Here is a 14,623-nt window from a genome sequence, read left to right as displayed (position 1 = left end):
GGTCCGCACTCTATTTATTGTATTTGGTCGTCTTTGTGTGTCAGGTTCTGAGCTACCATGATGTTCATGGTAATCGACTCGTGTGAAATGGGAAGCGGATTGAATGATTGGTTTTCAACTCATCAAACATGATTGCAACTTATTGAGACAAAATGGCACAATGCTATTATTTCAGGACGTGGAATCCTTCTTTACAAAGCAGACCGTACTGATGGTCTGACCCTTGACGCCCCCAAAGCTAAAAGACCGGTACTGGACCTGGTCCGCGTAAACCAGACGCGCCGCGCCCTCGCCCCCTCTTCCCTCGAACCAGGCCCTCAGCTCTTCCTCTGTCCAGTTGCAGCTCGTGACCAAAAAAACACCGCCGTCTCCCGGGCGCAGGAGCTCGAGCACGCGGGCGCGATAGTCCTCGCTCCGGCGCCGGCCCGTGGCAGCGTCAATGTCGGCGCTCAGGCACACGGCGTCAAACGTGCCCTTGTCCAGCACGACATCCCAGGCGCCCCTTCGCGGGGTGGCGGCTGCATCGGGGTCGAGGGGCCCGTCGAGGACGTCCCATTGAGCAAATGATATGGGGTTGTTGCTCGGGTCCCTTTTCTCTGATTCGTGTTCTTCATCGTCCTCGTCACTGGCTTCCGAATACGTCGTGGATGCGGCAACCTTTTGCGCCAGGGCGACCGCCGCGGGGCTGTAGTCAACCCCCAGGCAAGGTCCGGCCCAACCGGCCCTCCGAAGAGCATGCAGCATGTTGCCATTGCCGGTTCCGAGGTCCACAAAGGAGGTGGAGTTCCTGTCGAGGCTCAGGTCGACACGTTTTGTGTTTAGGAAGGATACCATCTTGGCCTCGGCATCTGAGTCGTCAAACCAAACCGTGCCGATGTCGGACGGATTGGTTTCGTGGTTGGCGATCTCTGTGTCGTAGAGCGCATCCCAGCTATGGTTAAGATACTTGTTAGACTATCGGTAAGATCTGGGTGGCGCGGACGTGACGTGAGATAGGATATTTGGCTAGGCGCTAAATGTCAAGACTAGACTAACTGACTATTCCTTGGTCCCAAGCTTGGAGGGCTCGAGATGCTCCGGCTTGGACGTGGTCTGGCCTGTTTCTGCCATAATTCTGCTTACTGGGGGGGAGTGAATTTGGGGTCGCCGTTTGGTTTAGGACAGTACTGATAGCTTGGTAATACATCTAACTCCAAATGCAAGATATGCTCCAGACGACAAGGACATCAGTACGCAAAGCACTTTCAGTCACGATGAGGCTGAGTGGTGATATTCCTGATCTCTGCACTCTTGCATGCTGCAATGCATAACATGGAAGCTACCACATGTAAACCAAGCCGTTCATGATCCTGGACTTTTTGGGTTGAGGGGTGGCAGAATCTTTCAGAGTCGAGGAGGGGTGATACTGAATTGGAAGGCGGTGACAAACAAGATGTAAGCTTGCCGTCCCCTCATATCGACCATATCACATAAGCAGCAGCTACATGAATGGGGCCAAGTCTGCAGATGAATGAAGGGAATAGTGAGAGTCCTCAGCTGCAGCGTCATCATTCGCGGCATCCAGGTAATGTGATGTGATGAAATATTTTGAGGTTGAATATGGGCAATCAAATTGCAAATCTGTCACCTGGAAGGAATAAGTTTACCATCCATCGACGACCTGGTCAATCCTTCAGCATAGTCCAAGTGGTCTGCCTGCTCTTGTTTGCAAAAATTCCCAGGCGTAGGGATGCCCAAGAGAAGGGCAAAATGACTTAATGAGAGACCAAATCAAAGTGACCATAGATTACTTAAGGGTGAGAGAAAAGATAAAAAATGTCTTTTGGCATCATGATATCAGAAGAAAGATAAGCAAAACAGAAAAGACAGAAAAAGAATACGCTTCATTGACTCCAACAAGGACTTAAGCCACGGGTGAATGTCGGTGATTCTCCCGTGTACCATGTTGCTCATCTTGACTTCATGCAATGCTCCACACGGGCGCCTTGACCAGAACCTGTCGGCCCCTGACCTCGACGACCACAAAGCCAGCATACCGAATCTTGTTGCTCACTTCTTTCGAGACCAAGTTTGTCGCTGATGAAGATGCTGCTGCTGCTGTTGCTGCTGTCCCCGCGTCAGTACCACCGTTGCTGACGATTGAGGCTGAAGAGATCGACTGCTGTCGTTGCCCGGCTACCGATGCCACGCTGCCCTTGCGCGAAGATCCGCCGAGAATGTTTGAAAGTGTTGATGACATACCGCTCTTGGCTGCCTTGTCACCGCCGCGCGAGGCTCCGCTCTTTTGTCCGGCTTTGCCGTCCTTGACCGCGGTGCGGTCTTCCTGCTGCTCGTCGCTGTCACCTGCCCCTTCGCCCTCTGGCGCCTGCAAGTCGAGAGCGGGCAGACCCGTCTTCTCCACTTCCATCAGGCTTGGGTTGATCTGCGACCCAGGCTGCGGGTACGTCACTGCCACGTCACGGCTCTCCAGGGGTAAATTGGCTGCAATGCCGACGGCGAGCTCGACTATCATCGACACACTGCCATCCACGCCTGGAGGGGGCGGGTTGGTCAGGTGTTCAAATAGCTTGTTGGTTAAACCTTCAGATGCTAATCTTGTGAATTCAACGCGGTGCTCCGCACTCCTCGACGACTGCAGCACTGGCTGTAGACCCTCGAGCGTCGCCATTCTCCAGCTGACCACCTTGGACGTGAGCGCATCATACTCCTCTTGACTGTTCAAGGTGTATGAGAATGTTCGTATATTCTGCTCGATGTGCTTAAGCTCGCGCGACAGGTCCGGTGGAAGACCTGGGTGGAAACACTTGTTGAAAACGAACTCCACAACCCAGTGTGTGATGGCAGCCCGACCGACTGCCGTCATCTCCTGCTTGCCGGTCCGCAGAGCATCGGCGCTGACGAACCCATCGAGTAGTGGAGGAATCATAACCCAGTCCTTGCGGATGTTGAAGGACAGATTGTTAATGGCGCCGTTGAGGCGGTTGAACCGGGTTGTGTACTCATTGTCATCGAGCGCCGTGCGAGACTGTGAAATGCGCTGGTTCGCGACCGCATTTTGCAATTGCTCAACCTGGTTGTTGAGTCCTTCGATCTGGTTCTTTCCATCAAAGTACAACCTCTTGACGTTCTTGTATTTGGTCACTAATAGCACAATGTCGCAAAAGAAAGTTAGTTGAGCCAATGCCTGGGCACGTCTAACCAGCCAGCCCCTCGGGGGCCATAAGGTGGGGTTCCGTTTGACCACATACGTAGCTCTTTGAAGGCCTTATCCGGCTCGACAGCCTCGGGCTGAGGACTGCTAGTCCTCTCACCCGGTTGCGCATCATTAAACTGACGGTCTTGAGACGCGCCGCCTCTGCTAAAGTTTTGAGGCATGCCGCCAGGGCCAGACTGTTGCATTGGGTTTGCAGAGGAAGATTGGCTGTGCCTGTAGTTTGGAGGCGGGCCGGGTGGGGGTTCCATCTGTTGCTGACCCCGCATACCCTTTTCGATGTCCTGCGACCGGCGAATCGGAGGCTGCCCTGGTTGGCCAGGCGGGGGCATGTCTTCGCCTTCTTGGGGATTACGGGATTGGTGCTGCTGGTGCGGCTGCGACTGCTGTGTTTGACCCTGACCTTGAATTGCAACCTGATTCTGACCTTGATCCTGTTGTTGATGCTGCTGCTGCTGCTGATGGTGTTGGTGGTGGGTCCCAGTGTTCGAGAAGTCTTGCGAGCTTGGAGGGTAGTTAATTGCAGGGGAGTTTTGACTTGAGTGCAAGTTGATAGCTATCTGCTCCGAGTCAGCAATGGGTGAGTCGCGCGAAAGCTGAGAGATTGTCTCCGGGTTTTGATTGTTTGGGTTCGGCCCCAGGTGTCCACCTGTATATACTGGAGGCGGCCCGGAGGGATGATTTTGGAATTGCTGTGTTTGGAGCTGAAACTGTTGGTGCTGGTGTCCTGACGAATCAAATTGTGACTGGCCCTGGGGACGAGATAGTTCCTGGGAAGAGCCCGATTGCTGCTGATGATTATATAGCGTGGCCTGATCGTTTTGGCTATAAGATGCAGGTCCTAGATCTGTTTGAACTTGACGAATCCCAAGTCGAAGGGGATCCCGCGCGTTCAACTGGGCTAGGTCTGGGTTCGACACTTGAGCTTGCCAGTCAGCAGGGGAATGCTGCTGCTGCGCCTGGTGCTTCTGCTGCTGCTGGTGTAGCTGATGAAGCTGTTGCTGCTGGTGGTCCGATGACGCTTGAGTGGCCGAGCTCCTACCGTGAAAAGTCTGGCTTACCCGCTGCGAGGTTCGCCGTTGAACCTGAGGAGTTTGATCGATTGACCCTTTTGCCTGGTGTTGTGAAGAGTTATCGGAGCTGCGGCTCGAGGAGAAGATGTTCTTAACAAGCTTCCGTGTGGATTTGCGAGTCTCGACTGGAGGTGCCTGTTGTTGTTGCGGCTGCGGCTGCTGCTGAAGGTGTTGGGGATGTTGGGGGTGCTGTAGCAATGGCGACGTGGGAAAGCTGTGCTGTCCTTGCTGAACTAGTGGCGATGAGACAGCGAGCGAGTGTGTGGAATGGAGGTCGTCAAAAGAGCTCGATGCAACGGCGTAAGCAGGAGGCGGTGGTTGGTGAGGGAAGCGATGGCTCTGGCTCCGGCCGACTGGGTCAAACTCGATCTGCGGCGATGGGCTGGGTTGTTGTTGCAGTTGTGTCTGCTGCTGCTGAAATCGCGAATCGAATGAGGAATTACTCGACTGTCTGATCGATACGGTCTGAATGGGATTTTTAGGAGGTGCGTCAACGGGGCTGAAGACGGCGGATGATGACTGCGCGACACCGCTTGCTAAGGAATGCTGCTGCAGCGGCTGCTGCTGCTGCTGGGAGAGGCCTTGTTGGATTTGTTGATGCTGTTGTTGAAGTGCTGGCGACGCACCTGGGCTGTTGCTCTGCTGCTGCCCTTTGCCTGCGCGCCCGAACGGCATAGCTTGAAGTAAGGGGACAAGTTTTGGATCGGGATCCGTTGTCTTCGACTTCCTTGTGCCGGTTCTTGTTTTAACCTGACCTTTGCCCGTAATCTGCACCTACAACATGCGCTGTAAAATGCGGTGGGTGTGCCGAGATCTCACTGGGGGGCTCTGGGTGGGTTACTGTGCTGCGCGGGCTGTCTATGGTGTAAGCAGCACCACAAAAAGAGATGCTCCTCCGCTGCGACCTAATTAAAATCACCTCAAATGTATGGGAAACTCGCAAACCGTTTGGTCGGCCGCTTCGTCTTCGCAGTGATGAATTTCCTCGAACCCTGGTTTGCTTTGCTTATAATTACTTCGTACGTTGCCGCTCTTTTGCAGGGGTCCTTCTGCTTCTTGCTGATTTGACAAGGGGAAGGAAAATAAAGGTCAACCCATCAGCGGCCAAACCGGTGCTTTGGCTTACTTGCAACCCAATTGCCCAATTGATCTCGCTTTTGATTACTAGGTAGGTACCTGGTTCTGGTCGCGGTGCAGGGAATAATAACAGATTGCCAATGAGGGGAGCAGGCGGGACGCACAGCCTCACCTGAGATGGAGGAGGTCCAAACAATTTTGAGGGGATTCTGCCCAGTTGAGCACTCGTAGGGGCGTTGGCGATTCAAGCACTCTTCGGTTTGGGGGCACAAACAGCCCATAACGCTTTGGCTGGGCTCCGCTACGTTCGTGTCAAGTTTCAAAGAAAGCCAAAGTCTTTTGACAAAACAATGGACATGGAGACTGTTTATCTATCTGTCTTGGCTTGTGTGCCACCATCAACATGTACATTTACACTCTTCTTTTCGGGAAATTCAATGCCGGCACCGTACTGGATCTGTCGCCCGAAAGCTGTTCTGCCTGTCGACTGTACGTCAGTCAGCCTTTGAAATCTGGTCCCTCTCTTTCTTTTCCCTGTGTTGCCCAGTTTGGCGCACGAAAGCCGCGCTCCAATTAGAACGGATAATAGGCTTAGAACAGCATGGGTGATGGGAAAGCGATCTACTGCGGTGCTGCCATGGTGCAGGCCGAGATTTGCCTAAGAAAATTCAGTTCAACCTTGCAGCCGTAACACTGTGCAAGGTAGCAACGAAAAAGCTTGAGCATAAGAGGTATTGCTTTTTGCCCGCGTGTGGGTAGGAGTTTTTTGTTTTTCTTTTTCTTTTCTTTTTGCTTCACGAAAGTGTTCTGAACAAATAAAATGGCTGGCACATAGTAGCAATTAGGCCCTAGCACGGAGCTGAAGCACAGGTCATTAATAAAGCAACCCGGCTTCTCCCAGGAAGCCAGGTACCTACCTAGAGAGGTAAGGTATTAGTGTGGGGTAGATGATCGGCTTTCAATGCCGCTTCTATGGTTAGAAACCCCAAGTACTACCTACTGTAAACGCTTCAGGACAATGAACGGGACTGCAACGTCAAGATACCTGAAGCAAACAATGGGGGTCAAAGCAAAAGTCAGACCAAGCATAAATGTTTGCACACCTGTCCAAGGTACTCACTCTCACCAGCAGGAGTTAACACCATGAGAGATTTTTAATTGCTGTTGTCATTACAACACCGAATTGGTGCTTCCTAGTAATCTCACCTGCAGGGTGCTTATCTCCATACGGGCAGACTTTTGGATTTATCGAGTTCGGAATCAAACGCACGGGGTACAAAATACGTCACTTTCTTTTGGATCTCAGTACCGGTAGAGGCGGCAAGGTGCCTGTCATTTCTGGCGAAGCCTTACCTGCCCAAGCTGGCCCCTGTTTAGACAAGAGATGACCCCTGCGGCTACCACTAGCACCCACACAGTCCCCCTTGTCTTGCCCCTCATCGTGTCAATTCTAGGCAGCATCCAAAATTTCAATATTCCGCTCCACGCTGGGTCCGAGGTATTTTTACATGTACGGACAATGCTACGAAGCACTCTACAGTAGTTCTAGGTTAGATAATCCATTAATTACAAGCGTCCCTGTGCTTTCCTGCGTCCACTAATTCCAGTTTTCTCGCATATTTAATTGTACATACCTAGGTAGGTACCTTAGGTATACAACTCCCAAAACAATGCAAACCGACAGATTTCATCTATACGGGGAGCATCTGGGGTTGAGAGCTCGTAATGCCTTTCGATCAGGGGACAAATATAGACCAGCTGTGTTATTTATATTTAGCGTTGCGCCCTATGGGCGGGGGCTAGGCTAGCCAGGATAGGCCTAATTCGAGAGTCCACCCACCACTGCCAAGTAAAAATTATGATGGCAAGCTGTTTAGTTACTCCCAAAAATACACTGATGGACCACGGACTACCTGGTACCTAGGTAGGTAGGTAGGTAGGCACCTAGGTAAGGTACTTTACCTACTGTCCATCGTCTATTAATCTTTTACATTGTTTGGGTCGTACTTGACGTACCATTTGGAAGGGTAAGTGAGGTATTGTGAGTTCTACTAAGACTTGATTCACACAACAACCTTATCGACTCGCCCAGTTGCAAAAGCTGCAAACATCAAGGCGTATATGACCGGCATTCCATGCAAGACTAGCATGGATAGGGAGATTAAGGTTCGGAATATCGATATAACAACAAGAGGACCGACGGTCACATAGTGGTAGATTTCTTAGTTGTGGAGCTGTGGCAAGACCATATTCGTGGCCACATCGCCATCTCGAAACTTTACTCCGGCATATATTTAGGGTCGCGTACATTACGTGGCAATCGGCATCTGTTCCGTGCAGTTCGCGAGCCGATAAGCCCGGTTCCTTGCTCATGACGACTAGTCCGTATCGTAGATGTGTCAGGGTTGAGGGCAGCTGTCTGGTCCATACGAGCTCAGTCACCCTCGGTGTTCATGACAGTCTTCAACTCAAGTAGTGGAAGTATACTTTTTTATCCGTTTTCTCCTATTGGAACAAGAATTTAAATGAAAAGGATCTGCCATTTTCGTAGCTCTGTCATGGCTAACGGTAGATGTCCATAAAGTGACAAAGTTAAGCCTGCAAGGTCCTATTTAACAAATACGGGTCGATCTTTGACATCGATATTCCTAATATAGACCAACTGGCACTTGTTCTAGGTACAATGTCGAAAATTATCTTTAATCTATCTAACGTAAATAGGGATAAAAAGTCCACCAAGCATATGGAGAATTTCATGTGTACAAGCAACCTTTCGAGATTAAAAAGGTTCTTCCGACACTCAAACACAGCCATATTTTATCACTAAGAAGACTCGGGGATTGACCTTCCCAATCATCTATGTATATCCTAACATAAAATTATGCCGGTGTTACTTTTCCGCCGGTATCAGCCTTGTACAGCTAGCTCGTCGTATGCGTGGTCTGAGAGAGAGGGTGGTAACTGCGGTGTCAAATCCAACCTGCCGATTATATAAGGCGTTCTTATGAAGCAGCTACTTTCAATAGTCAAGTCAGTTTTACCATATACAGTCCGCGTCCGCACTGAGTGCTTTTTGATCGTAAAATTGGTAAATTTGGACAAACAGCATATAAATAAATAGGTGGGCAGGTAAGTAGATAGGTAAAGGTCTTGGTCAAGAACAGCCTCGTCTGGGTCGGTGTTCTGGAACAGGGCGGGATGGGTTTTGTCTAGTCGCTCAGGTATTTTAACGTCTCCATTTGTACTAGAACTAATACTGGGTTTGACCCAAAGTGACGGTGACTACTGAAATTGGTTGCTTGGTAAGAACGCCCCTTTGTATACCTGCTACGTACTCCAAGCACGCTTTGTGTTCTCGTGGCAACGCCGAGCGAGATATTTATGCGATTGACGATGTGAGACCCCGGATTTGCATTTGGACGGCTCTAAGCAGGCGGTCCAGGCTGGCCTCAAGCCCATTCACCATATAGACATAGTTTGTTTGTCCACTAGCAACGAACTGTCCAACTGGTACCGACTATGGTACCTAATCCAGGCCGACGAGCGTTACTGGGCTTCAAGGGTATCGTACTCTGGCAGTCTACAGAGCTTCTTGGGGCTGGTCAGCATCTACTGACCCCATCGACACATATTGGTACATATGCGAAGAGGGGAGGAATTTGCCCCGACATAAGAGAGCCCGCATTATGTCACTCAGGAGACAAAGCCAGACACGACCAGATGGATACTTACTTAGGTAGGCAACAATGTTGGATGAAAACTAACAAGGTAGCTTGTGATTGTTTGGACAGCTTTTGGCCCTATGCAAAGCCCATAATCCTTCCGTCCCCAATACTCGCGTGGGTCTGCTCGAACAAACCTGCTTTTGGTTGTAGAATTGGTCGTGGGTTGTAGCAGCAACGGCATAGCTTCATCTACCTATTTAATCGGGCAATGTTGTACCATATTTTGTCGTTCGCTCAAGTTCAGGAGCTTCAATGAGAACTGGGTGATATATTGGGCAGACGTGTACAGTCTCCGTGGTGATATCCCTGGCCCTCGGTCTTGGTCGAATTGAAATTGATAGGGCTGGAGGTAAACCTTAGCACTAGGCAATTTTATTAAACACAACAAAGACGACACTTGGACCGCTGGCGTTCAATACCCAATCCCGTCGAACCAGGGGTTGTTCCCAGCCATCTCAGTGTGCAGCAGACCTCGTTATCCTACTCCAACAGTGAGTGAGTGCTGCTCTCAAAGATAACCATGTTCTTTCTCATCCTGATTTCGCAGACTGACATGAGCGGGATTTGTTACATAGCAGACAATGAAAGTGTAGGAGTGTTACACAAAACTGACTACCTGGCCTTTAGTAGGAAACATGTTGCGCAGTCACGGATAGGATGTCCTCCGGCGTAACCCCGAAAACGGTTGCAGCACATCGAGGAAGTTTGAGAGCAACGAAATTCGATGTGGCTCTGTAATGCGAGGATGATCACAGAATGTAATCGCGGTGGAAAAGCCGTTCTGGAATACAAGAGTTCTAAATGGTACTCGATTTCTATGTACAGCATACAACCGCATAGGGAATCTAGGAACTCATCACCGCTCTATGCCAGGGGGTACGAGGTTTTCGGAAGAGACTCCAAGTGCTTGCGGTGATGCTCATTCGCCTGTAGTTTGTCGAGAGCATTGATTGTTAGCATGGGCAACGAGATTCGAGTTCTGAACCCGAGGGATCAGCCGCAGGGTATACTAACAAAAGGAAGTCCACAGTAGCCGCAAGGGGTAATCTCAGGCTTGTCCACGTTGATAAAAACCCTTGGGTGGCCAGCAGGACCACCGCCACCATCACAAGCAACTACGCGCTCGTCCGTCCACCTAACAGGCTCCTTGTGAACCAATTCCATGGCAGAGTATGGTTGGGGCTAGCAATGAAGGGAATCGGTTAGCCAGCAAGCTTTTATAATGAGATATACGACCTCATATTGGCATAGTAACCACTCCCTCGCCCTCGAGGTACGGCATGCCTGTCGAGATATTGGCCACCAACCTGCTGGGTGAAGTCAGTCTGCTCGAATCGCGGGCCAGTCATTGCCTCGGAGCGCGACCTCTGGCTACGAGCCCAGATATCGGTACGGTTCGGGGCCTGGAGAACCTCGAGAGGCTGCGAGGAGGGGTCGGTAGTCTTGGGGGCTGTCTCCGTCTTGGATGCCGACACGGCCGTCGCCGCGCTCGACTCCAATTGGCGAGCTGATATGGTGAAAGCCCGCGAAGACACCCGAAGCTGGCTCGCCAGCTTCTGGGCAGTTCTTAGTCTGGTTCCGGATATCATTGTGAGGTTCGTAGTTCGGTGTCAATTGAGAATTCCAGCCTCCGAGATAGGCAAACCTTGTACATGCAGCTTGAATGTTTGTCGTGAAGTGAGCTAAATCAATGCCAAACGCGGCCACGGACCGAACAGACCCACACCAGGCTGTTCTCCACTATAATCAGAGTTACATACCATTCAATTGGCTTAGCAACCTTGACCAGACGCCGCCTGTCACACGTTAGACCCAGAAAAAAAATACTCAAAGTTCCTAAGGTCATCGTCGCTGTGTTGCCAACAAGATTTGGGCTTAAGATATTTCAAGCATTTCTTCACTGCAGCGCAATCGTTCACTGCCGAAGCAATCTACCGGATTCTTCGTAATATCAAGAACACATAACAAGACCTGTTATTTGAACGTACCTGGCCTGGAACGTCAACTACAGAAATTGGATTCCGACCCTGTGAGGGGCCTTCAAGATGTCGTCGCGTTTGCTATCGATGAAGTTCATGCAGAGGGGCATAGCAAACTCCTCCACAACATCATCACCCACAACCCCACACGCTGAAGACACAGCACGCGCGAGCAAGCGACGCAAGTCCGAGGGACCATTGTCTCCAGCTCTCAACCGCGGACAGGCTTCGGGCGACGCGAAGCTCGACGAAAAGGCTGTTCAGGCGGCGATTGCGGACGAGGAGAGGAAAAGACAGGCAGCTATTGCAAAACAGGCTGCCGAGTCGGGTGACACTCATTGGGTCCTCGATTTCCCAGCCGCGTCTCCTGCATCGACGGCCAGGAAGACGAAAGCTCCGTTGATGGTGGTTCAGGTCGGATTTGCCCAGATCGATACGGCAGACAAGGGAGACGACGAAGTATACGCCGGTCCGTCACCTGGGGGAGCACATATACGACGCTTTAATATGAAACCAAAAAAGTCGACACAAGTATGTTTTCGAAGCATGTAATTAATTGGTGATCATGAAGCACTGAATTAACGCCGCTTTATACAGGACACGAAGATGGAATCCGAACAGGACGTGGACGTGGAATCGGGGTCTGGGAGCGAGGATTCTGACGACTCCGAATCTGACAATTCATCCACACCATATACCGCCGGCGGTAACAATACGCGCGGGCGGCAGTCCTCAAGTCAAGACAGCAAACGAAAACGTGGCAGGTCGGAAACATCAGCAAGAAGGAACTCTGAGAGGACTAAAGCTCTGGAGTTCTCTGCGAAGCGCAGGAAAAAGAACGTGAAGCTGAACATGCCCTTGTCCATCTCATCTGCTAACCCTCCCGCTCCCAGCCCATCGTCTAAGCGAAGGTCATCAGGCAAGGGTGGGCGTTGAGATGCTGAGTATTTTACTTTCCGGGACTTTACACACTGCTTCGCACCGGAAGTACCCGCAGGGTCTCGTCAGTTTCTGTGCGAGGACATAGTCCCCACTACATCGGTCAGATCCCGGCCCCATTTTACACAGCCCTTGGTCATGTCGACCGAATCCGGATATGAAGGCTTTACTGCCTACCGTCTAACCAGGCCACTTGCAAATTTTCAGCCATGACAATCCTGATACTGACAGCAGCCAAGCGACTTTAGGACTGGGCGAGGGTGATTAAACCCCGCTTCTAGTACATTGTCTTTCATGCAGCTGCCCCTGACGTTCGCCCAAAGACAATGGGGATAAATGAAGCGATGATGATCTATCGCAATTTGTTTCAATCACTTGCTTCTGCATGACGGCAGAATTGTGCCGTGAATCTACAGTTGAACATCATTTCGGGTAAAGAGGAGAACATGAGGCCAGGGGAAACCCCCGTTATTACGGCACTGCGCTCCTGCAGGAACGAGTTGCCGATGCTACAGCTACAAGGGCCAAATCTCAGTTACGTTACTTGAGGTTTTTGAGATTGACGGCGCAAGCGGGCCGTCGCAGGTTAAAAAAAGTACAGGCACGATAGATCGTTTCAAGGACAAATGAGATAGACCTAGACCTAGTGAACATTGCCAGGATATCAGCATTATTGTTGAGTCATCATGCAAGTCAAAGTGGGCCATTTTACGAATTCAATTCATGAAACCCGGATACCTCTGCAAATGGTCACTATATAATTAAGTGGTTTCCTAGTCGACACTGACGTTCGCCCAAAGACAATGGGGATAAATGAAGCGATGATGATCTATCGCAATTTGTTTCAATCACTTGCTTCTGCATGACGGCAGAATTGTGCCGTGAATCTACAGTTGAACATCATTTCGGGTAAAGAGGAGAACATGAGGCCAGGGGAAACCCCCGTTATTACGGCACTGCGCTCCTGCAGGAACGAGTTGCCGATGCTACAGCTACAAGGGCCAAATCTCAGTTACGTTACTTGAGGTTTTTGAGATTGACGGCGCAAGCGGGCCGTCGCAGGTTAAAAAAAGTACAGGCACGATAGATCGTTTCAAGGACAAATGAGATAGACCTAGACCTAGTGAACATTGCCAGGATATCAGCATTATTGTTGAGTCATCATGCAAGTCAAAGTGGGCCATTTTACGAATTCAATTCATGAAACCCGGATACCTCTGCAAATGGTCACTATATAATTAAGTGGTTTCCTAGTCGACACTGACGTTCCGAAGCCTTTGTGCACTATGGCGACATGGAAAGAAGAGGTTTTGACCATCGAAGAATCGTCCCAACTATTAAGGTTTCATGCGGTTTAATCTATGTACCTACCTAAGTATCTGCCTGCATAGGTCTCATTCCATAGCCCGACTGACCGATGTTGGATCCAACGCGGCTTGACTGTAACATATATGTCGAAGCGTTGTTCATTCATAAAGACAGGTACGACCCCATTGGCTCGTTTCGGTAGGAAACCGCCCTCATGTATGCTTGTGTAAGCTTCCTACAATAAATATACTCATTAATTTTGATATGCAGGCCGCATCCAGCCAGAATCATGTGCATTTACAGCACTTAATCCATTGCTTTCATCAACATCGCAATGTACCTCTCCCAACGTGAACCGTACAAAGCCAAAGATGAAAACAACGATGCACGGAGGTGATTGCCCCACATCCAATGTCAGGAAAAGAGTCGGCTGGAAGGGCCGACTCGGCGGGGTCGGACATGTGCTTTTCCAGGTCCAGCTTCAAGTCGTCCATCATATTTGCATCGACTTGAAAAGAGTAGCAGGACGTCAACTATAAGTTAAGTGCGGCGCTTACCAATGATACGCCCGAGGTACCGGTACATTAGCAGCCGGCGTACCCAGGTACCACCACACGTATCCATCGGCATGTGCATGAGAAAGATGGATGGATCACCGGATCACAGAGGTTACCTACCTACATGGATAACCGGGAAATGTAACCTATCTGGGAGATGGATGGACGTGGCGTTTGTAGACTAGATGCTGATTTCCAAGTAAGGGAGGTGGCCGCCTATCTCTCCGCACGTCTTTCCCGGGTTGCGCTGACTTGTTGAGCGAGTCAATTCGGGGAGCATGACAATTTTCGATTTCGTCCGCGCTGGGCTCGTCGTCTACATAAAGTTATATGGGAAAGCTGCCCACATGAGAAGGTGTACTGTGGAAGTTTTCATATTTTCGTTGGTAGGTTACCCTCCCTGGGCACGTAGGAAACCAGGGACCTTACGAAGGTGCCTAAGGTACCTTAGGTATATCATATTTTCGTGGTTCAGACCTAGAACTTTTGCCATTCCTGGAATGAACGCATCCGGATAGGTAGAATAACCGGCTATCCCTCTTCCATTGGTGATGGTTTCTTACGCCTTACGCTAATCCACGCAATCCAAGGACAGCACATGCACGCGACGTCATCAGCTAAGGTGACGGCGCCAAAAGGAATCTAAATGTCCCGTATTTCCAAACGCCAGTTGTTGAGTAAGAGGGAGACACACCTCTTTGGCATCTCATCCCCACCATGGCTTCCTTGCAGAGTCAGATCGGATGTCTACCGG

At 50.4% G+C, this 14,623-nt stretch overlaps 5 protein-coding genes across 5 annotated transcripts; 2 read left to right on the top strand and 3 right to left on the bottom strand.

The window, feature by feature from the left end:
- Nucleotides 1-95: 95 nt before the first annotated feature.
- Nucleotides 96-1,296, bottom strand: MGG_16442 (uncharacterized protein). The gene is made up of 2 exons (XM_003710521.1): nt 1,040-1,296; nt 96-931 (listed from the first exon to the last, which is right to left on the bottom strand). The coding sequence occupies exons 1-2, from the start codon at nt 1,108-1,110 to the stop codon at nt 172-174; spliced, it is 831 nt and encodes a 276-aa protein (XP_003710569.1). The 5' UTR covers nt 1,111-1,296; the 3' UTR covers nt 96-171.
- Nucleotides 1,222-5,421, bottom strand: MGG_16441 (uncharacterized protein). Its single transcript, XM_003710520.1, has 3 exons — nt 3,249-5,421; nt 2,242-3,141; nt 1,222-2,103 (listed from the first exon to the last, which is right to left on the bottom strand). The coding sequence occupies exons 1-3, from the start codon at nt 4,957-4,959 to the stop codon at nt 1,961-1,963; spliced, it is 2,754 nt and encodes a 917-aa protein (XP_003710568.1). The 5' UTR covers nt 4,960-5,421; the 3' UTR covers nt 1,222-1,960.
- Nucleotides 5,422-9,794: 4,373 nt separating this feature from the next.
- Nucleotides 9,795-10,764, bottom strand: MGG_05668 (uncharacterized protein). Its single transcript, XM_003710519.1, has 3 exons — nt 10,394-10,764; nt 10,101-10,268; nt 9,795-10,013 (listed from the first exon to the last, which is right to left on the bottom strand). The coding sequence occupies exons 1-3, from the start codon at nt 10,673-10,675 to the stop codon at nt 9,951-9,953; spliced, it is 513 nt and encodes a 170-aa protein (XP_003710567.1). The 5' UTR covers nt 10,676-10,764; the 3' UTR covers nt 9,795-9,950.
- A 138-nt stretch (nt 10,765-10,902) lies between these two features.
- Nucleotides 10,903-12,804, top strand: MGG_05667 (uncharacterized protein). The gene is made up of 2 exons (XM_003710518.1): nt 10,903-11,596; nt 11,663-12,804. The coding sequence occupies exons 1-2, from the start codon at nt 11,132-11,134 to the stop codon at nt 11,999-12,001; spliced, it is 804 nt and encodes a 267-aa protein (XP_003710566.1). The 5' UTR covers nt 10,903-11,131; the 3' UTR covers nt 12,002-12,804.
- Nucleotides 12,805-13,455: 651 nt separating this feature from the next.
- Nucleotides 13,456-13,851, top strand: MGG_16440 (uncharacterized protein; the record flags this gene model as incomplete). The annotated part of the gene is made up of 2 exons (XM_003710517.1): nt 13,456-13,486; nt 13,583-13,851. 2 exons carry the CDS (start codon nt 13,456-13,458, stop codon nt 13,849-13,851), a joined length of 300 nt encoding a protein of 99 aa, XP_003710565.1.
- Between the last annotated feature and the right edge of the window lie 772 nt (nt 13,852-14,623).

Source organism: Pyricularia oryzae, chromosome 1, assembly GCF_000002495.2.
Source record: "Pyricularia oryzae 70-15 chromosome 1, whole genome shotgun sequence".
In the NCBI taxonomy this organism is placed as follows: Eukaryota; Fungi; Ascomycota; class Sordariomycetes; order Magnaporthales; family Pyriculariaceae; genus Pyricularia; species Pyricularia oryzae.
Note: the sequence above shows the minus strand (reverse complement) of the source record. Positions and strands in the feature narration are given on the sequence as shown.

Coding starts and splice junctions, on each gene's coding strand:
- MGG_05667 (XM_003710518.1), top strand. CDS start 11,132: ATGTCGTCGCGTTTGCTATCGATGAAGTTCATGCAGAGGGGCATAGCA. Junction 11,597..11,662: donor AACCAAAAAAGTCGACACAA/GTATGTTTTCGA, acceptor CGCTTTATACAG/GACACGAAGATGGAATCCGA.
- MGG_16442 (XM_003710521.1), bottom strand. CDS start 1,110: ATGGCAGAAACAGGCCAGACCACGTCCAAGCCGGAGCATCTCGAGCCC. Junction 932..1,039: donor AAGCTTGGGACCAAGGAATA/GTCAGTTAGTCT, acceptor TCTTAACCATAG/CTGGGATGCGCTCTACGACA.
- MGG_16441 (XM_003710520.1), bottom strand. CDS start 4,959: ATGCCGTTCGGGCGCGCAGGCAAAGGGCAGCAGCAGAGCAACAGCCCA. Junction 3,142..3,248: donor TAAGGCCTTCAAAGAGCTAC/GTATGTGGTCAA, acceptor TTGTGCTATTAG/TGACCAAATACAAGAACGTC. Junction 2,104..2,241: donor TGACAAGGCAGCCAAGAGCG/GTATGTCATCAA, acceptor CGGGGACAGCAG/CAACAGCAGCAGCAGCATCT.
- MGG_05668 (XM_003710519.1), bottom strand. CDS start 10,675: ATGATATCCGGAACCAGACTAAGAACTGCCCAGAAGCTGGCGAGCCAG. Junction 10,269..10,393: donor AGACTGACTTCACCCAGCAG/GTTGGTGGCCAA, acceptor CTTCATTGCTAG/CCCCAACCATACTCTGCCAT. Junction 10,014..10,100: donor GCTACTGTGGACTTCCTTTT/GTTAGTATACCC, acceptor GACAAACTACAG/GCGAATGAGCATCACCGCAA.